At 48.5% G+C, this 22,304-nt stretch overlaps 1 protein-coding gene across 1 annotated transcript in view; it reads left to right on the top strand.

The window, feature by feature from the left end:
* SAMM50 (SAMM50 sorting and assembly machinery component) overlaps positions 1-22,304 on the top strand; it is a 43,837-nt gene that overhangs the window by 5,138 nt on the left and 16,395 nt on the right. The window contains exons 2-10 of the mRNA XM_055254020.2: positions 2,913-3,023; positions 4,067-4,168; positions 8,099-8,186; positions 12,766-12,872; positions 13,390-13,520; positions 13,755-13,842; positions 16,593-16,721; positions 17,283-17,354; positions 18,404-18,490. Of these exons, the coding sequence (XP_055109995.2) occupies positions 2,913-3,023; positions 4,067-4,168; positions 8,099-8,186; positions 12,766-12,872; positions 13,390-13,520; positions 13,755-13,842; positions 16,593-16,721; positions 17,283-17,354; positions 18,404-18,490 (915 nt within the window). The remainder of the gene's footprint in view (positions 1-2,912; positions 3,024-4,066; positions 4,169-8,098; positions 8,187-12,765; positions 12,873-13,389; positions 13,521-13,754; positions 13,843-16,592; positions 16,722-17,282; positions 17,355-18,403; positions 18,491-22,304) is intronic.

The following is a 22,304-nucleotide window of genomic DNA, read 5'->3' as shown; positions in this document are numbered from 1 at the left end:
TATTGAGTACTTCCGAGGTGCCAGGGCAGATAAAAATAAGAAACAGGCCAGGCACAGTGGCTCACACCTGTAATCCCAGCACTTTGGGAGGCCGAGGCGGGTGGATCATCTGAGGTCAGGAGTTCAAGACCAGCCTGACCAACATGGCGAAACCCTGTCTCTACTAAAAATACAAAAATTAGCCAGGTGTAGTGGCACGCACCTGTAATCCCAGCTAGTTGGGAGGCTGAGACAGGAGAATGGCTTGAACCCGGGAGGCAGAGGTTGCAGTGAGCCGAGATTGCACCATTACACTCCAGCCTGGGCCACAGAGCAAGACTCTGTCTCAAAAGAAAAAAAGAAACAGAAGGGGTACCTGTGAAGGTCACAGACTTCAGATATCAAGAGGTGTCCCTGTGAGAGAGGAACTGATTCTCCCTAAAGAAGCCAGGAATGGCTTGCAGGAGATGACATTAAGGTGGATCTTGAAGCTTCACAGGGGCAAGTTATTCTGGAAGAGGGGGCAACCTATGCAAAAGCCTGAATGTGCGGGTGGAGCGGGTGGTGGAGATGGAAACTGAAGTAGCAGATGCAGGCCTTACGGCAGAGTTCCTTGTGCCCTGCTAAGGAATCTAGATGGATGCTCTTCCTGTAGGTACTTCTGAGGATCATCAGAGGCTTTTAGGGAAGGGCCTGGAAAGGGAATATGATACTGGCAGGTCAGTTACGTTTCCAGGGAAAAGTGGATAGTAGCCCAGAGGCCCCACTGCTCCATATTTACAGATGTTAAGCACACACTTTAAAAGTGCCTAATTGTAGAGAATTCTTGGAGCAAGGAAGTAGTCAGATATTCGTTCACATAGTTTTCTCCAAACTTGCTGATTTGTAAGAATCGCTTGGTGCCACACTAGACCTTCTGTGTCCATCTCTAAGAGGTGACTGAGAATCCTCGTGTGGTTAAGCATGTGTCCCAGAGACTTATGGTCAAGCAAACATAGGAACAAATAAGAATTGAATAAATAGTATATGTTAAATATGTAAGTATATATAATACAATGTACACATAAGTATATTTATTTTTATTTTTGAGATGGAGTCTTGCTCTGTCACCTAGGCTAGAGTGCAGTGGAGTGATCTTAGCTCACTGCAACCTCTGCCTCCTGGGTTCAAGCGATTCTCCTGCCTTGTCCTTCCAAGTAGTTGGGATTACAGGCACCCACCACCACACCCGGCTAAGTTTTGTATTTGTTTAGTAGAGATGGAGTTTCACCATGTTGGCCAGGCTGGTCTCAAACTACTGACCTAAAGTGATCTGACCTCCTTGGCCTCCCAAAAAGGTGTGAATCACTGTGCCTGGCCTATTATTTTAAGATAGAGACAAGACCTCATTATGTTGCCCAGCGTGATCTTGAACTCTTGGGCTCAAGCAATCCTCCCGTCTGGGCCTCTCAAAAGTGCTGGGATTGCACTCTTGGGCTCAAGCAATCCTCCCGTCTGGGCCTCTCGAAAGTGCTGGGATTGCAGGTGTAATCATACTTGACCTTTCTTTATGTTTTATTTTTACTATTATTACTATTTTTAGTATAGAGATGAAGTCTCCTATATTGCCCAGGCTGGTCTCAAACTCCTAGGCTCAAGTGATTACGTGTGTGTGTGTGTGTGTGTGTGTGTGTGTGTGTGTGTGTGTGTAATATTATGTTTATGTAGATGTTTCTCAACTATACCCCAATCAACCCATCATAAGTTGAAATGTAAGTTGAAAATCCATCTAATACACATATCCTACAGAACATCATAGCTTAGCCTAGCCTACTTTAAACGTGCTCACAACACATACATTAGCCTACAGTTGGGCAAAATCATCTAACACGAAGCCTGTTTTATAATAAAGTGTTGAAGATCTCATGTAGTTTCTTGAGTACTGTAAGTGAAAATCAGAATGTCTGTGTGGGTGCTCGGAGCGCAGTTCCTCCTCAACGCATATCACTTTGGCATCATTGTAAAGTCAAAAAACTGTAAGTTGAAGCATTGTAAGTCAGAGACTGTCTGTCTTGACTATATATAGATATATATAGAGAGATAGATAAATAGATATAATGTCTTCCTGGAAATATTAGATGAGAAACAGTGTACGGAATGCTCATTCAGAAGTTGGTGTAATATTTTGAGGTAATGTCAATTCAGATTGTAGAAACAGACTGCTTTCAAGTCCATTTTATGAGCATATGCAGTTCCCTTTAATGTGAATGAGACTTTCTGAAATGAAAAATCCTGTCAGGGTCTACATAAAATGTTTTCTTAGTAATCTGGTTTGTTAAGGTAGCTATCCTAATATGTGTACAATTTTAATTCTAAAAATTAGGCTGCTTTCTGTAACAACAGGAGAGCAAATTATTTTCCTTTTTTTCCCTGATAAATGTCTTTGTGGCATTTTATTTTTAAATGATTTTTGAACTTCCATTGGGCCTCTGGTGTCCAGAATTAGGTTGGTTGTAATCCTTCGTTCATGACATGTCATCATGGATATGTGCATGACCCTTGTGGTTAATTTTTTTTTTTTTTAGAGATGGGGTCTTGCCATGTTGCCCAGGCTAGTCTCAAGCTCCTAGCCTCAAGTGATCCTTTCTCCTTGGCCTCCCAGAGTGCTGGGGTTACAGGCATGAGCCACCACAGTACCCCTGCCCTTCCCTGTTAATTAGTTTTTATCTTTTATTTAGTGACCACCAGTGAGTTAACCACCAAGCCAAGAACTTGCTCATTAGCAATAGCTGACAGCACCTTTGTACTCCCTGGTCCCTGTTCCTGCCCTTGCCTCTACTTGAAGGGAACAACTACTGAATTTTCTGGAGCACCACCTAAAGACAAAACTCAAAGGTAAGTGTGTGTATATATGTGACAAAGTCATTTATCTGTGGTCGCTCCCTCCCTTTCAGAGTCTGGAGCCTCTTCCATCAAGTGGACCTGATTTTGGAGGATTAGGAGAAGAAGCTGAATTTGTTGAAGTTGAACCTGAAGCTAAACAGGAAATTCTTGAAAACAAAGATGTAAGTTTTCTGTTGAAGGTCTTGATATAATTGTTAGTGGAAACATTCACTTCCATACACCACTAGGGAGATGTAAAGTAATTAACCTGTTTCCATGCCTTTATCAAAGAAGAGTTTGTAACCACCTACAACTAGAAAGACTGATGACTCTTAGAAAAACAGTTTCTATTTTTAAAGAAGTCGCTTTTCCTTGGTGATTTTTATGTGGAAGGTTTAGACAAACACACTTTTGTATTTATGACAAAAACCAAAAATATTTCAAGGACAAACTCAAACTATACTTAAATTTACATTTCCATTCCCTACTCCCAGAAAAAAGACTGTGGGTCTCAAATGAAACTTTTCCTAAATTTATTACCTTTGAAATTTAAATACACTTTTCCAGTTCTTGAAGGGTTTTCTCTCTAGTGAGACTGAGAGGCAAGGGCCAATTGGAGTCAGCATTTATTGTGCCTTCCTGAAATCCCTGCAGGGTCTTTAGAAGATGCATACAGTTTTGTTTTTTTTTTTTTTACTTTTTAAATTTTTTTTTTGAGATGAAGTCTCACTCTGTCACCCAGGCTGGAGTGCAGTGGCGCAATCTTGGCTCATCGCAACGTCTGTCTCTTGGGTTCAAGTGTTTCTCCTGCCCCAGCCTTCCAAGTAGCTGGGACTATAGGCGTGCACCACCACACCCGGCTAATTTTTCTACACACAGTTATTAAGTCAGGGGTCATGGCCAGCACTCATTCACAGGCCAGTGCTCAGGGTGCGTGTTGGGAGGGACAGAGGGGTTGTCTGTGGCCTCACCTGGTCCTGGGTCATCTGGCTGGAGAGAATTTGTAGCTCTTGTTCACAGAAAGTACAGACCCAGCAAAGGGGAAGTCACAGTGACCAGTTTTTTGAAAAGATGTGAAAGATAGTAAAGTCCAGAAGTAAGAAGTGTGGGTTATTAAACTTGAAGAAAACTTTGACATTAATTAAACCTTGACATTGTCTTTAGTCTTGACACCTAATCTCTTTGCCTTGTGTCATACCTAATACTGTCCCTGTGTGACTTTTAGGTGGTTGTTCAACATGTTCATTTTGATGGACTTGGAAGGACTAAAGATGATATCATCATTTGTGAAATTGGAGATGTTTTCAAGGCCAAAAACCTAATTGAGGTAGGTGTGGTCTCTATGTGATGTGCTTTCCCAGTCTCTTCTGAAGAACTTGTAAACATCCCCATGTGAAACCACAGAGCACCCTGACCCTGGCCTCTGTGCTGGAGATCTGCCTCCTACCCCACAGGGAGCCTTGGCACCCCCAAGCTGAACCCCCCGAGTTCCTGTGGTGCCTCCTACAAACTCCATGGATTTGCATTTGCCTTTTCCTCCTTTCTCTTATCCTGGAGAAAGAAGTGTCTGTCCTCTTTCATTCCTTATAACTCTCCCAGCACCGTAATGGGAGCCGATGGGGTTAGTGCACAGCCGTTCCCAGGCACCGTGCTGAGTTCCTGAGATTGTACTCTCCCTTGCTGACCCTGTGGGGTGGGTGCTCATCTGGAACACACTCCCTGTCTCCTCAGGGCCCTGGCTCTGTCTGTGGAGCAGTCTCCTTCCTGCACTGCACCCCTTTCTCATCTCCACTGTGGGTTTCCTCTGCCTTTCTGCCCGTGGGACCGTATTGAACAGGCCCGAACAGAGGTCACCAGCAACTTCTTTGTGGCCAGGTCCAGCTGGCTCCTTTGTCTTCATTTCACTTGACCTTTCAGCAGTGTTTGGCACTGTGGACCATTCCCACTTAAAAAAAAAAAAAAAGAAACTTTTTTTTTTTTTTAGGTAGAGTCTTACTCTGTTGCACAGGCTGGAGTGCAGTGACACAATCTCAGCTCACTGCAACCTCTGCCTCCTAAGTTCAAAGGATTCTCACGCCTCAGCCTCCCATGTAGTTGGGATTACAGGTGTGTGCCACCACACCTGGCTAATTTTGTTGTATTTTTGGTAGAGATGGGGCTTCGCCACGTTGGCCAGGCTGGTCTTCAACTCCTGGCCTCAAGTGATCCACCTGCCTTGGCCTGCCAAAATGCTGAGATTACAGCCGTGAGCCACTGTGCCTGGCCAAATTTGTATTTTTAAAAAATTAAAGTAACATGTAAAGTACCATGTAAGCATGGTAAGAAGGAAGCATAGAAAATCAAATGGTACAGAAGGGTATTGAAATGAAAAGGACACATTTCCCTACCCCGGCCAATCCCAGTCCACTCTCCAGAGGTAACGTGGCTAACGGTTTCTTAGATATGTTGTGCAAGTGTATAAACATGTATGTTCCTTAGACAGTAATGCCATTCTCTACATTTTTTTTTCTTTTCTGACATAAATTACGGAGATCTTTTCACATCAGTGCATACCAGTCTGTTGGCTGTGTGGTACCTCGTTGTACACACTTCATAACTTTTTTTAATTTTTTTTTCTGAGACAGGGTCTTGCTCTGGTGCAAGTCCTGCTCAGGCTGGAGTCCAGTGGCGTGAACACAGCTCACTGCAACCTCAACCTCTTGGGTTCAAGCAATCCTCCCACCTCAGCCCTCTGAGTAGCCAGGACTGCAGGCACACATCAACATGCCTAGCTAATTTTTAAAGTTTTTCTGTAGAGACAGGGTTTTGCCATGTTGTCCAGGCCAATCTCGAACTCCTGGCACAAGTGGTTCTCCCAACGTGGCCTTCCAAAGTGCTGGGATTACAGCATGAGCCACCTCACCTGGCCCTCTATATTTTATTATAAACAGTTCTCCATTGATGGGCATTTAAATTAATTTTCACTCCTACAAACAGTGCTGTACTAAACATCTTAGTGTGTCTTTGTGTACATTGGCTGTGTTTTGGGATAAATTCCTAGAAGTGGGAGTCCTGGGTCAAAGTGTGTGCACTCTGCAGTGTACATTGATGCAGCTGTATTGCTCTACAAAGAGATTGCACAAGTCCACTGTCTTTTTTTTTTTGAGATGGAGTTTCGCTCTTGTTGCTTAGGCTGGAGTGCAATGGCGCTATCTCGGCTCACTGCAACCTCCGCCTCCTGGGTTCAAGTGATTCTCCGGCTTCAGCCTCCCAAGTAGCTGGGATTACAGACGTGCACCACCACGCCCAGCTAATTTTTTGTATTGTTAGTAGAGACGGGGTTTCACCATGGCCAGGCTCGTCTTGAACTCCTGACCTCAGGTAATCTGCCTGCCTCAGCCTCCCAGAGTGCTGGGATTACAGGCGTGAGCCATCGTGCCCGGCCCACAAGTCCACTCTCTTACAGCAGTCCACGAGACGGTCTCTTTCCCAAAATTGGGTTTTATCACATTAAATTCTTGCCATCTTGTTAGAAGAAAAATACCATCTCATTGTTTTAAATTGCATTTATTTAATTGTGAATGAGATCCAGCATTTTTTTTTTCTGTTTATTGGTCATTCATATCTCTCTTGTGAATTAACCTGATGTCTTCTGTCTTTCACTAGGTCGCTCAGCTTTTGTTGATTTGCAAGAGCTCTTTGCATACTGAAGAAATGATCGCTTTGTAGCCTCTGCTGAATGCACCTGTCCTGCTTTGTTATTTGCCTTTGAATGTGTCTGTCCCTCTTCTTGCGCTTGCCTCTTCCCTGGGCTTTGGTGACCATTTTCCTGGGTTGCTTTTTCCATCTCATCACAGTCATCGTCAGGCTCCATTGTTGGCTCCTTCTCCCTGAAGTCGTCTCTTTTCCATCCGTCTGCCCTGCCTGTCTTCCCATCTCTATTCCTGACTTCTGTAATGGTGTTCAGTGCTAGCCCAGTGCTAAGCCCCGAGCTGCAGTTCTAGTAGCTTCTTTCTTAGCTACTTTCTTCTTCTCATGCACTCTACCTAGGCAGTGGCAGTGTCCTCTGGCCCCTTCCTGTGAAATGTCTCCAGGGTCTGTCCTCCCCTGCAATACCATGGCCCGAACTGGGCCTGCCTTCACCCTAGCCCCTGAGGCTGCTGCCAGAGCACCCCCTGCATCCTTTACCTGCAGACTTCTCCCATCTGGGCAGAATTCTGCATTCATCTTTGTGATCCGTTCTTTCTCACAAGGAAATGTGATCCTTTCTCTCTCCTGCTGACAGTTCTACAGTGACTCCCTTTCACCTGCAGGGTGGAATCTCAACTTTCCTTATCACACGAGGGCATTTCCTTCTCTGTGTCCTCAGCAGTCGCCTGCCTTACCTTACTTCTACCTGTCCTTCCAATAAGAATGGACTCCGTGCATTAGAAGGAACTGCTGTTTACAGTGAAGAAAGGACACAAAGTTGAACATTTCTAACAGTGGTTAGAGATGGTTAGAAAGGCCAGGCATGGCGGCTCATGCCTGTAATCCCAGCACTTTGGGAGGCCGAGGCGGGTGGATCATCTGAGGTCAGGAGTTCGAGACCAGCCTGGCCAACATAGTGAAATACTATGTCTACTAAACATACAAAAAAAAATTAGCTTGGCATGGTGGTCTGTGCCTGCAATCCCAGCTACTCAGAAGGCCGAGGCAGGAGAATGGCTTGAACCTGGGAGGCAGAGGTTGCAGTGAGCCGAGATTGCACCTTTGTACTCCAGCCTGGGCAGCAGACCGAAACTCCGTCTCAAAAAAAAAAAAAAAAAAAAGAAAGTAAAGAAATGAATAGAAAATTGAAACAGCACAAGAAGGTGTGCGTTTCTTCCTCAAAGGGAGATCTGAAAAAAAAAACAAAAAAAAAACGAAAAGGCATGCAGACACACGTGTCTTTCTTTTGTCAGACATAACCACTATTCACGATTGTGATCTCTTCCAGCACAACGGTCTAGGCTGTGTGTTAGGTTTGTGCATCTGTGTTAATCTTGTTGTTTATACGAAGGGGATTATGTGATGCATGCTCTTGATGCCAGGGCTTGGTTTTGCACTTGTGAATGGGCATTTTTGTTGCCCTCGTGGTGCTTTTCTCTTCTGTTGTGTGGCTGGTCTTGGTAGTGCTCTCTGCTCGGTGATCTGACTTAGCACCGAATGGTAAACTACCAGCCTCGCCGTGTGGCTGCCATTTTCTGTTTCTGTGTCTTAGAAGAAGATATTCCTTGTTTTTTTCCCCATTTGATAGGTGATGCGGAAATCTCATGAAGCCCGTGAAAAATTACTCCGTCTTGGAATCTTTAGACAAGTGGATGTTTTGATTGACACATGCCAAGGTACATATTGTGGTGTAGTATCTTTATAATTCCCTTTCTGTCCATCACAGAAAAGCTGTTTTTGTGGCCAGATGCAGATCTGGGCAGCAGAGCACCCCTCCCTGCTGTGTAGAACCTGAAAGTTGATCCAACAGGTAGTCCTTGAGTTAGCAATCTCAGGGAAGGGACTGGATTTTTTGTTTGCTTTTGGAGAGGGGTCTTGCTCTGTTGCCCAGGCTGGTCTGGAACGCCTGTGCTCAAGCGATCTTCCTGCCTCAGCCTCCTGAGTAGCTGGGATTACAGGTGCGGGCCCAGATTTTTGTATGAGGCCGGGGAGGAATGGTGAACTTTGAAGATACTGTTGTGTAAAGCCCTGGACTGCACGGGGGCCTGAGAGTGACTCTGAAGGAGGGGGCCAGGCTTCGTTCACATAGCCCAGCCCAGCACTTTTTAAAGCATCTCAGTGTATGCTTTAAAAAGAGGAGGGAATCCAATTTCCATTTTAGTTTTTGCCCGTTTTCTTGTTGCTGTGTGATATTGGGCACGTCTCTCAACATTTATTCTTTGGCTAGTGAGCACCTGCTTCGAGGCCAGCCCCGTGCAGGCCCCAGAGGGAGACACAGCAGCACACAGGGCGTGGTCTCCTCCTGAAGGGGCTTCGGTCAGTGGGGCTGGGTTGGGGGCAGATCAGTAAGTGATGGCAGCACAGTCGCTATGTTGTGCTGTAAGAGGCTGAACGAGGTAACAGTTCACCTGGCCAGGGCATGAGAAGGGGATCAGAGAGGGTGTCCCCGAAGGGGCAATGTCTGATCTGAGACCTAGAAGATGCATCTGAGTGAGTATGGGGAGAAGGGCTGGTAGTGAGGTGGGGTGAAGAATGTTCTGGGGACAGAGATAGCACTTACTAGCCCACGCCAGGGGAGAGTGGCTCGCTGGGTGGACCACAAGTGTAGGAAGAGCTGGAGTGCAGGTTGGGGGAATGGAGTGCTGGAAGACAAGGAAGAAAAGCCGTCAGGAGCCCAGACCATGGCGGGCCCAACACGGCACGGTAGAGTTCCCACTTTAGTCTGAATTCAGCAGACACCGTTGAAAAATAAATATTTGGAATGAATCTGTGAATGAGTAACTCTTCAGAATTGAATGGGGGGTAATTTTGAGAAGGCCAAGATAAGACAATATAGGAAAATGCTTGCGAAAAATAAGGTGCTAGATAAACTAAGGACATTTTCATTATTTGGAATATAGTTGCAGCCAACACTAACAGAGACCTAAAAGAACAGTGGCTTAGACAAGAGAGAAGTCTCCATCTCTCCACACAGCTGGGAGACTGCCAAGGGCTGGTGTGGTGCTGCGTTCCCTGAGGTCACCTTGGGCTGGCGTGGTTTCCCGTGGTTCCCTGGGGTCACCTTGGGCTAGTGTGGTGCCTTGTTCTCTGAAGTCACCTTGGGCTAATGTGGCTTCCTGAGGTCACCCTGGGCTGGTGTAGTTTTCCCCCGTGGTGTCTTGTTGCTTTGTCATCCCTAGGGTCCCTGAGTCCCTCTGATGGCTGAGCACCGTGTCCTCATTCCAGTATTGGAGGAGCACAGGAGGTTGAGAGGGCTTACCCCTCCCTTTAAGCACCTGTCCTAGGTGTTGTACATGGCACTGCTCTCATCCCATTGGCCAGGCCTTAATCACTTGGCCACACCTAGGTGCAAGGGAGGCTGGGAAGTAAAGCGTAGGTGGCTAGGTACTCTGCTAAAAATCAAGAATTCAATTACGATTAAAACAGGGGTTCTCAGCCTGAGCACGGTGGCTCACGCCTGTAATCCCAGCACTTCGGGAGGCCGAGGCAAGTGGATCATGAGGTCAGGAGTTCAAGACCAGCCTGGCCAAGATACTGAAACTCTGTCTCTACTAAAAATACAAAAATTAGCCGGGTGTGGTGGCGCATGCCTGTAGTCCCAGCTACTTGGGAGGCTGAGGCAGGAGAATCACTTGAATCTGGGAGGTGGAGGTTGTGGTGAGCTGAGATTGTGCCACTGCACTCCAGCCTGGGTGACAGAGCAAGACTCTGTCTCAAAACAAAAACGAACAAACAAAAACCAGGGGTTCTCTGAGTGTGGGCCTGGACCAGCAGTGCTGCCGTCACCTGGGAACCTGTTGGAAATATGATGCCACCGAAGCAAGAACTCTGGGGGTGGGGGTGGGGGTGGGGCCAGCGGCCTGTGGCAGATGAGCCGGCCATGTGGTTCCGACGTGTGCTGAAGCTGGGGAACTACTGGACTAGTGAAAGGGAAGAGATAGCGGGAGACAACCTCTCTGCACCTGAGTCCTAGAATACTAACAGTAGTACCCGTGCGGCCCTGCAGGAAGTGGTTATGTGCATGGTGCCGTTGGATCCCCACGGAACCCTGGGGAAGTGTCATTATGATTAAAAAAAAATACAGGTCGAGTGTCCCTTATCCGAAATATTTGGGACCAGAAGTGTTTTGCATTTTGGATTTTTTTGGATTTTGGTATATTTGCACTGTACCTGTGAACATTCCTAACCCCAAAATCCGAAATCCAAAATGCCCCAATGAGCATTTCCTGTAAGTGTCATGTCGGTGCTCAAAAAGTTTTGGATTTGGAATACTCAACCTGTGTTTTCCAGCTAGTGAAACCATGGCTCAGAGAGTCTTGTCACTTGCCCAGGGCAAACAAGTGAGTGAGACACTTCCAGTACCCGAGGCCCCACCCACTACCTGGGATGCTTTTCTAGGGGCGAGTTTTGTTGGAGGCACTTGCTTTTCACTCTCTCCTGTCCCTGTTGTAAGTGTGCCCTTGTAGGTGGTCAGCTGGTCCACCTCTGCAGAGGCTGCCCACCTAGGCGGCATGTTAGGATGACCTGGAGCTTAGATGGCTTAGGGCAGTGAAGCTCCTGCGTGTGGACTGTGATGGTGGATCTGTGTCACCGTAACGGGCAGCAGCACGTGTGACCCCTCATGTAAACTCTGGACTTGAGTTAATAATTGGTGTATTGGTTTATCAGTTGTGACAAATGTACCACACATGTGAGGTGTTAGTAAGTGTGTGTCGGGGTAAGGAGAGGTTCATGGAAACTCTTTGTACTTTCTGCTTTATCTTTTTTTTTTTTTCCTGCAACCCACCATTGCTGGCTCCAATTCTTTATCTTTCTGTGCGCCTAAAGCTGCTCTAAGAAATAAAGTCCACTAAATAAAAAATTAAAAAAAAAAAAAGAAAAAGAAAGAAAAGATGGTGCCAGGCGGGGTGGCTCATGCCTGTAATCCCAGCACTTTGGGAGGCCAGGGCGGGTGGATCACGAGGTCAGGAGTTCGAGACCAGCCTGGCCAACATGGTGAAACTCTGTCTCTACTAAAAATACAAAAAATATTAGCCGAGTGTGGTGGCGGGTGCCTGTCATCCCAGCTACTCGGGGGGCTGAGGCAGGAAAATTGCTTGAACCCGGGAGGTGGAGGTTGTGGTGAGCTGAGATCACCCCACCGTACTCCAGCCTGGGTGACAGAACGAGGCTCCATCTTGGAAAAAAAGAAAAGATGGTACTGAGGCTCCACCCTAGACCTGTTGGACCTGAGTTCCTAGAGCGGTGCCTGGGCGTCAGCTTATTTTGACAGTTGCCCAGATGCGTCTGGATGTCCAGCCAGGGCTGAGCGCCCCTGCTGTGTGCAAGGCAGGAGTCGCCTTTCCTTCCTGTGAGAGGCCACTCACTCCTACGGAGCCCAGCCTGCTCCGCACAAGGCACCCCAGGGCCGTGGTGGGTCACGAGGTGGCTGCTTCCAGCTCAGACCCAAATCATACCTGGTGCGGGGGAGGACAGACGTGCCTCTTGCACACAGTAACACAGCAAACAATCTCACATTTATCTTCGAGGGTTACTGACATCCTTATTGTCATGTGAGTTCCACATTTTCATGTTGGTTGAATTGAGACCCCAAATATTTTCAAGGACCTCTGTAATAGGAGGACGGATTCCTTTAGCAAATATTGTTTGCTTAAGTGTGCTTCAGTGAATAATGCTGCTTATAGTTATCTCCTTATAGCAAAGGTAGATTGTTTTTGTTTTTTGTTTTTTGTTTTTTAGAGACAGGGTCTTGCTCTGTCTTCCAGGATGGAATGCAGTGGCACAGTCATAGCTCACTGCAGCCTCCAACTGCTGGGCTCAAGTGATCCTCTCACCTCAGCCTCCCGAAAAGTTGAGACTATAGGTGCTCGCCACCACATCTGGCTAATTTTTAAAATTTTTGTAGAGACAGGGTCTTGCTATGTTGCCGGGGCTGGTCTTGAACTCCTGGCCTGAAAGTGATCCTTCCATCTTGTCCTCTCAAAGCACTGTGATTACAGGCCTGAGTCACCGTGCTCAGCCCTGTTTATTGATATATTCTACCAGAGAAACTAGAAACATTATTTTTTGGTGTAGAGGTGTGCAGTATTTTGATTTTGTGTTGGAGCGTTCTTAAACATTCTCATGATTATATTATTTTCCAAAGGAGATTGTAAAGTAGAATGAACCTTCAGATTGCTTTTTGTCTTTTTTAGCAATGGGAACCCAAAGAAAAATAACATCCTAGCTGTCTTATTGTCTAATTTTTTTATTTAGGTGATGATGCACTTCCAAATGGGTTAGACGTTACCTTTGAAGTAACTGAATTGAGGAGATTAACGGGCAGTTATAACACCATGGTTGGAAACAATGAAGGCAGTATGGTATGCTACAGGCTTTTTACTTTCTTATATTGGAACTTTGAGTTGGGAACTTTTACACTATGACCGCATTCTAAAAGCTGATGAGTTTCAAAATTCGGTCATTTCATTTACCTTAATCTGTTGTTATTTGTTAATCTCGTTAATCACCGTAGAATTGGTGATAATATGTTTTGGATTGTTTGATAACAATGTTAACGTCAGTAATTAGGAATGATTTGGAGAATGTTCATATTAATAGTCTTTTGTTCAAATTCCTTTAAACTCTAAATCTGTGACATTCTTGAGCTTCATGAGTGGCAAGGTTAGCTTGTCCCTTGCATTAATCAGGTTTGAATGCAGGATGTGAGCACTCAGCAGCGGAATGTTTAAAGAATGAAAGTGATTACAAATGAAAGACTAGATCTGTAGTTAGCATTTTCCTTCTGTTTTTATGAAAGTCCCTTAGCCAGCATAGTCTTTATCCAAAGTTCTCATTCCTTCAGTTTAGACCACTGCTATTTTTTTCTTTTCCTCCTAGGTACTTGGCCTCAAGCTCCCCAATCTTCTTGGTCGTGCAGAAAAGGTGACCTTTCAGTTTTCCTATGGAACAAAAGAAACTTCGTATGGCCTGTCCTTCTTCAAACCACGGCCCGGAAACTTCGAAAGAAAGTAGGAAGCCCAACAGATCATTGAGTACACTGGCCTGATAGAAAAGTTAAAATAGGTGGCTTATTTGTGAAAAGAACCATGACAGAATCAGCTGCCACTTCTGCAGTGACCACATGCTTTAGATTTCCTCTTGAAGATGAGCCCCACGGGCCTAATGTTAAATCTGTTGATTTAAATGTGTGCAAGTTCTAATCACTGTTTCAGCTTTTAAAGCTCTATCCCATTGTCTCCTAGTTTCTCTGTAAACTTATATAAAGTTACTGGACAGTTCCCTTGGAGCTCACTGCGGGAGACGGACAGAGGAATGTCAGCTGAGTACAGTGTGAGTAGCATTTCAGTCCTTCCCTCTGGGCTTGGGGGAAAACAGTGTGGCTTTTTCACTGATTCCCAAAGGCAGCAAGAGGGCAGCGTGGAGAGCACAGGCCCTCTGCCCTCTGCACCAGCTACCTCCTGGCCGGGTGCCTCTTCTCGAGCTGAGTACAGGCTGCCAGGGACCCGAGAGTGACTGATGCCCGTGTTAGCAGCTCGTCAACCTGGTCCTGACTACCTGAGGCATCATCGGTTGTCTCTCCCCATATGTGTGGAGACTGACAGTTTCTCATAGTCAGCAGAGTTGGTCAGATCACTGAAGGTTTAATTTTTTTTTTTTTTTTTTTTTTTTTTTGAGACAGAGGTTCGCTCTTGTCGCCCAGGCTAGAGTACAATGGCACGATCTAGGCTCACTGCAACCTCCGCCTCCCGGGTTCAAGTGATTCTCCTGCCTCAGCCTCCGTCACCATTCCCAGCTAATTTTTGTATTTTTAGTAGAGATGGGGGTTTCCTTATGTTGGCCAGGCTGGTCTCAAACTCCTGACCTTAAGTGATCTGCCCGTCTCAGCCTCCCAAAGTGCTGGGATTACAGGCGTGAGCCACTGCGCCTGGTCTGGAAGGTTTCATTTTTGGTTCACACCTAAGTTTACACCTAGAAGGGTGTGATTAAATGCCACCATTGGAATTCATATCATTTGGCCTTTTTCGGGCTTTATGATAACCTGCTCTTTTTTTTTCTCCTTCGTTTCTCCACTGTTCCTGACTCCTCCTGTTCTGGGCTTTAGTTCATGAGGAGAGCCCTGAGATAGAATACTACGTAAGAGTCGTTCCCCATGTGTGGTCTTCAGACCAGCAGCATCGACCTCAGCTGTGGGCTTGTTAGAAATGCACATTCACGGGCTCCACCTTGAGCTGCCAAGTCCGACTCACAGAGAGTGGGGCCCAGGAAGCTTCAAGTGTGCTCTCCCTCCAAGAACCCAGCAGAAGCCCTGGAGGCGCCCACCTGGGCTTGACTCCCCCATCTCCCTTAGGGCTGTGCGACCTCAGGCAAATGACTCATCTGTGAAATGAAGGACAGGAGCGCGCGGCCTCCCAGGGCTGTTGTGAGGGTTGGATGAGAGGCGTGGTAAAGCTCCTGATGCGGCGCGTGGCGCGGTGCAGGTGCTTGTGGTGCGTTAGTGCCCCGGGCCTCTGGTCCCTGCAGACCAAGGCCGTGAGAACTCAGAGCACACAGAGGTGGGCTAGGTAGACTCCAGGTTCAAGATGGAGACGGGAAAATCCAGGCACATTTGCTCTTTCATTTCCTTTTCTCCAGATTTTCTTGTCTGGAAGGGAGCAGCCCTCAGACACCTTTCTCACCTTTCTGCTTTGATACCGTCCTTGGATGCCCTCTGGTGGGGCCGTGGAGGGGACACCCGGGGCACATGCTGCTCTCTCTAGCCCACCGTCCTCCAGCGGGTCTCCAGGTGCCCGTGTGCACCCACAGGGGTCGGGCTCCTGGGAGCTTAGCCACCCTTCTTCCTGGTGTCGTGCTTCATCTCTTTCTAAGCCTTTTTAAAAAACAGATTTTTAGGAGAGTAGAAATAGCTTATTTTTTCACAAGAAATAGCAGAGATGAAAGACACCAAAGTGTAGACTGGGCCTTCGGGTGGGTGCATGTAGAGGGAAGGAGGAAAGGGGAGGGCAGAGACCTCGTCGCTGGCAGCCAAGAAGCTGAGCTCCTAGAGGAACGGACCAGATCGTACTCAGTGGTATCCTTGGGGCCCACGTCAGGCCTTCTAAGGAATGAAGAAATGATTTAGGAAGCTCTACACCTCCAGTAGGCATTTGGGAAAGTGCCTGAATCCCAGGTGGCCCTAAGTGTAGAGATGGCGGCTGTGCAGGCTGCCCCTCCTGTACCATCTCCCCAGTGCCTGGCATGGTGCCCTGTGGGTGCTGAGGTGGGTGCCTTTCACCATGAAGGCGGGATGGAGTGTTCTGGGCCTGTTGGTGACCCACTCATTCAGTGGCCTGGAGTTCAATTGCAAGCCTAGGGGCTAGAGAGGGCCCAGCATGGGACGCCCCCTGGGGAATATGGGGTGACGTGGCTTCCTTGTGAGAGTTAAATCACTGTCCCACCACTTCCCAAAGCCACCAAACATCATTCACTGTTCAGAAAACATTTCTCTGAGATAGAAATCTAAGATGAGCTGTCCTGGTGTCAGGAAAGAGTGTCAGGCTGGGAAGCAGGTGCCACCTGCTTGGACCCCAGAATTCACCCGGCTCAGGCCTCTGCTGCAGAAAGGATCCCTCGCCTCCCACATAACTCTCATCTCTGCCGCCTTCTCTCTGGGCCAGTGCAAGTCGCTGGGTTGCCAGGCCTGGCTTCAGACAGGGTTGGGTGGACCAGGTGGGGTTTGCGCCATCAGATCATCTTGGGTGTCTTACCCGTTACAAAGAAGTGGGAAAGAGATGGTACCTGTCGACGACAGAGCTGCCTGCAGCCCTCAGACCAGCCCTGTCCCTCACCTGGGGTGCAGTCCTGCTACTTAGAGCAGTACTGCCTTTGATTCCGTTCACAGCTTTCCCCCCTTCTTCCTTTGTCCTTCTTCCCTCTGGTTTTCTCTTCCCCTTCTTCTCTTCTTCCCCTTCTCCGTCTCTTTCATCATTAAAAAAAATTAGCTATTTAGTTCATTGTTTCATGATGCCTCATTCCAAAAAATGATTTGCAACAACTTCCTGAGTATATGTGGTCTGGAAAGATGTCTAATCTCCATGTTGCAGTTTCCCATATGGAAGACCAGCCACACTGTCAAGTGGGAAGGCGTGTGGCGAGAACTGGGCTGCCTCTCCAGGACGGCGTCATTTGCTGTTCGAAAAGAAAGCGGACATTCACTGAAATCCTCTCTTTCGGTAACAGTTTCTCTTGGAGTAAATAATTTTGTTGATGGAACCATGCTATGCATTGGGAAAACAGTCTTTGCCAATCTCAGGGCTGATTGAGAAGCGTCGCCCAGATGGGGTGTCCACAGTGGCGGCCCCCACTCCCCGAGGGCTTGTGGGGTCCTGCCTCATGTTGTCCTTTCTGAATAATGTCAGTGGTAACAGGAAGAGGTGTGCTTCAGAGCTGACTGTGGAACTGCAGCTTTCAAAAAGAAGGAGGAACCTGGCTGAGCCGACTTAGGCCAGGGCATTGAGCTCCTCGAGAGAATGAACCCAGTGGTGGGTGTTCACCTCCCGTGTAGTGAGCAGGAACCGTTTATTCAGTTGAAGCTCAAGTCTCAGTGTGGACGTCTCAGTGTCCTCCTATGTAAGATAGGGACAGTCACCCTCACTTCCTCCAAGGGCTCTGTGAACACGAAATGACGTGATAGTTGTAGAGTGCTAGCGTGGTGTGGCCACGTGCTGTGAGTGCTCATGGTTATCTAACAGAACTTCTTAAAGTGAAAATATCCCCATTCAAATTTCTTTCAGCATGCCATGGTCATCGATTCTCGGAATTCTTCCATCTTACCAAGAAGAGGTGCTTTGCTGAAAGTTAACCAGGTAGTGTTGTTTCACCTGTGACCCCCGCAGGGTGAGGGGAGCCAAGCTTCAGACAGTAGATAAAGTCCCAGTGGGCTGGGTGGCCCTGGGGGTGGGCAGTCCCACAGAGTAATGGCACATGCAGTAACGCTTGTGAAGGTCGCCAGCTCCACTCTCAGGGCTTCGCGCCCGGAAATTGCTCTCTACCCCCTGCAGTTCAGTCTTGTGCCTTCACAGAACCCAAGGTGGGGGTAAGGCTGTGGCATCCTTGATGAGGGCCTGTAATAGGCCAGGAGGAGGGCTGTGACTTGGTGTTACCTGGGAGAGAGTGTCCGAAGGCAGGGATCATCCCTCAACGGCTGCAGGGCAGGTGCATCATGGCAGCAGGAGGTGCTGGAGGAATGGTCTTCACCACCTTAGAGGAGTGTGCTTCTCTGCTGGTGTTGGAGGCGGGCTGTTAGTCTGTCTTTGGGTTGCCCTCTTGTTGGAGGCAGGGGCATAGTTCTTTACCGTAAGGTACCTACAAAGTGCAGGCACAGTGAGGAGCCCACCTTGGTGACTTGAGAGTGAGAGCAGCGGGGGCTGCACTGAACCTTGAGGCTTCCCTGAGCAGCTACCCTCGCTCTGGCCAGTGGTAGTTAGGTGTTGTCGAGCAGGGCAAAAGCCCGGGGATGCCTGACCTTCAGTTTCAGAGGAGCAACTAGAAATCAGATTTTTATACAAAATAGCCCACCTTGTGAAAGGTCAGCTGAGTTTTTCCCCAAACGCCGATGAAGCCAACGAGCCAAGCTGCCCGTGCTGAGCTCTGTTCAGACACTCAAGTTGCCAGTGCTCCCTGCACACAGCCAGAGGGCAGCCTCCGCACCGCTTGGATCTGCTGATCCTCCATCCGAGTCCGTCCGCTGTTGCTGTCCGCAACAATTAGGATGTGGCTTCTAGGAGACAGAATTTTCTGTTGCCTTTAAAAAAATACAAAACGGCAGAATTAAATCCTGATGCGAAAACATGATTCTGTAGCCCCTGTAGTAAGTCTGTTTGCTCCCTTTGACCTGAGTGCTCCTTCCCTGCAGGAACTGGCAGGCTACACTGGCGGGGATGTGAGCTTCATCAAAGAAGATTTTGAACTTCAGTTGAACAAGCAACTCATATTTGATTCAGTGAGTATCTAACGGATGCTGGCACCTGCACTGTCAGCCCTTACTTTGGGGATCTTACCACAGAATCTTAGCTCCTGAATATCTAAAGCACAGAGTGGAAGCCTGAGCAGTAATGCTTAACCTATGATGTTTCCGGTTTAGCCAGATTTGCAGGTAGTCTGGGGAGAAGCCATAATTATTTTCTTTTAAAAGTAACTTCTGATGGCTGGGCGCAGTGGCTCACGCCTGTAATCCCAGCACTTTGGGAGGCCAAGGTGGGCGGATCACAAGGTCAGGAGATCGAGACCATCCTGGCTAACACGGTGAAACCCTGTCTACTAAAAAAATTAGCTGGGCGTGGTGGCGGGCACCTGTAGTCCCAGCTACTTGGGAGGCTAAGGCAGGAGAATGGCATGAACTCCGGAGGCAGAGCTTGCAGTGAGCCAAGATCGCACCACTGCACTCCAGCCTGGGTGACAGAGAGACTCCTTCTCAAAAAAAAAAAAAAAAAAAAAAAAAACCTCTGCTAATCGTTACACATAGGACCATGAGAGAGCCCCTCTCCGTTTATCATCTCAGGGCCTTGGAGGAGGGGCGGCTGGAGGACAGAGGGTTGTCTCCTGCCCTTGAAATGCTGTCCCACGTACCTTCTGAGTCTTCACTTGGCTGGGTCTACAGGGCTCTGGGTGCTTTCAGAAATTGTTTTGTTTTTTTTTTAATCTTTAGTCCTGTTGTGTCAGTTTCTCCTGATTCACTCAGGAGTGAGGAGTAAGTGACTGGATTCTGGTCTCGCCAGAGGAGCCCCAGGCTGGGAGGACATCTGGCATGTTTCTCACGTCTTCCCAGCACCCGGTGGCTCTGCCCTGCCATTGCTCCCTAGGTCCTTATCTCCCTTAAAACTTGGGGGAAGGATTGAGTTTTAATGAAATGGTGCACGCGACTGTTTCTAGAGAGCTCATTATAAAATAATTTGTTACTGCCCTGATTCAGCCCTTGACTCTGCACTTTGAATTTGGTTCCTGCCTTCCTCTGCCCCTGCCACCACAGGCCTCCTTGTTGTCCAGCGCGGTGAGCCCGTCCTGCTCCCTTCTGCAGCACTGGATGTTGTCGCCTGCTCACCTGTTCTCACTTTCTCTCTCTGGTTTTCTTGACTCATCATTGCTGCGCTCTTCCACTCCCCAGTTTTCTCTTCTCAGGGCCTTTCTGCCTCATAGGCATGGCTTTCCCCTAGATCCCTGTAGCCAGCTCCCCACCCTGCTCCTCTCCGGGATAGTCTCCTACAGCCCTGTGGCTGCAGCTGCCGCCTGTGCGCAGCAGCTCTCGTTCTCCTGCCTCCTTCCTGGGCCCAGACTCAAGTGCTCCTGGCTGTCTCAGCCCCTGCCTTACAGACACCGCACATCAACAGAGCTCATCGCCTTCCCCCCCAAATCTGTACCCACACCTGGGCTCCCCATCCACTGACCCGCACAGTGCACCCGGCTGCCCTTGAACTTAACTCCCTGGCTGCTCTCAGTCCTCCCCTCAGGCACCTGCCACCCACTGGGCCCTGCCTCTCCTCCCCTCAGCACTGCCCATCTGCACTGAACCGAGGTCACGTTCTGAGTCGTCTCTGCTCCTCTCCCACTCCCTGCCTTCCCCTTCCCCTTCTCCACACTGCAGATATGTTAGTGTTTCTGAAACACAAGCCTTACCGTATCGCTTTCCTACACAAACTGCTTGTGCTATTAGGGTGCCTGTAGCCCTTGATGCTTCATCACTGTGCCTGTCTCATGCTTCGGCTCTGTGGATATACTTTTTGTTTCCCAGAAGGCATTGGCTCGCCCTGACTCCCAGGCACTTGTATTTACTCTGTCTGCCGCTGGCTGTAACTCCCTTTTTTTCAGTTGTTTCCTTGGCCTCCCACTCCCTGCCTTTAAGACTTTGGTGTAGGTTGTCTCCTGCAAGCATTCTTCAACCTCCTAGATGGAAGTGGGGGCTCCTCCACTGTGCCCATAGCTCCTGTGCTTATCCTTTGGTAGTGCCCATCCATCCACCCACCCATTTATCCATCCATCCATCCATCCATCCATCCATCCATCCATCCATCCCTCCGTCCATCCATCCATCCATCCACCCATCCACCCATCCACCTACCCACCCACATACCCATCCATCCATCCATCCACTCAGCCATCCATCCATCCATCCATCTATCCATCCATCCACCCACCCACCCACACACACACACACACACACACCTATCCATCCATCCACCCATCCACTCATCCACGCATCCACTCATCCATCCATCCATCCATCCATCCATCCATCCATCCATGACCACCCGCCCACCCACACACCTATCCATCCATCCACCCATCCACCCATCCACTCATCCATCCATCTATCCATCCATCCATCCACCTATCCACCCATCCACCCATCCACTCATCCACTCATCCATCCACCCATCCACCCATCCATCCATCTATACATCCATCCATCCATCCACCCACCCACCTACCCACCCACACACCCATCCATCCATCCACTCAGCCAGCCATCCATCCATCCATCCATCCATCCATCTATCCATCCACCCACCCACCCACCCACCCACCCACACACACACCTATCCATCCATCCATCCATCCACCCATCCATCCACCCATCCACGCATCCACCCATCCACTCATCCATCCATCCATCCACCCACCCACCTACCCCCCCACACACCCATCCATCCATCCATCCATCCATCCATCCATCCATCCATCTATCCATCCACCCACCCACCCACCCACCCACCCACACACACACCTATCCATCCATCCATCCATCCACCCATCCATCCACCCATCCACGCATCCACCCATCCACTCATCCATCCATCCATCCACCCACCCACCTACCCCCCCACACACCCATCCATCCATCCATCCATCCATCCATCCATCCATCCATCCACTCAGCCATCCATCCATCCATCCATCCATCCACTCAGCCATCCATCCATCCATCCATCCATCCATCCATCCATCCATCCACGCATCCACCCATCCACTCATCCATCCATCCATCCATCCATCCATCCACCCATCCACGCATCCACCCATCCACTCATCCATCCATCCATCCATCCACCCACCCACCTACCCCCCCACACACCCATCCATCCATCCATCCATCCATCCATCCATCCATCCATCCATCCACTCAGCCATCCATCCATCTATCCATCCATCCACGCATCCACCCATCCACTCATCCATCCATCCATCCATCCATCCATCCATCCATCCACCCACCCACCCACCCACACACACACCTATCCATCCATCCATCCATCCATCCATCCATCCACCTATCCACCCATCCACCCATCCATGCATCCACCCATCCACTCATCCATCCATCCATCCATCCATCCATCTATCCATCCATCCATCCACCCACCCACACACACACCTATCCATCCATCCACCCATCCACCCATCCACCCATCCACCCATCCATCCATCCATCCATCCATCTATCCATCCATCCATCCATTCACCCACCCACCCACCACCCATCCATCCACCTGTCCAACACATGTATGCTAGCTGCCAGGCACTGTGCAGGCACTAAGAATATATCAGTGAACAAAACCCAATTCCTGCTCTCAAGGAACTTCCATTCTTGAGGAGGGAAACCTATAAGCTAATATCTTTATATATAATTGAGGAGGTGGTGACAGGTGTTGTGAAGAAAAATAAAGCAGAATTAAGGGGTAGAAAGTGACCAGAAGGGGATGCTGTCTAGTTAGGATGGTCAGGGAGGGTGGCTAGTAAGGCACCCCCTGAGCACAGCCCAG

This window comes from Symphalangus syndactylus, chromosome 18 (genome assembly GCF_028878055.3).
Source record: "Symphalangus syndactylus isolate Jambi chromosome 18, NHGRI_mSymSyn1-v2.1_pri, whole genome shotgun sequence".
In the NCBI taxonomy this organism is placed as follows: domain Eukaryota; kingdom Metazoa; phylum Chordata; class Mammalia; order Primates; family Hylobatidae; genus Symphalangus; species Symphalangus syndactylus.
This window is presented reverse-complemented; position numbering and strand designations above follow the sequence as displayed.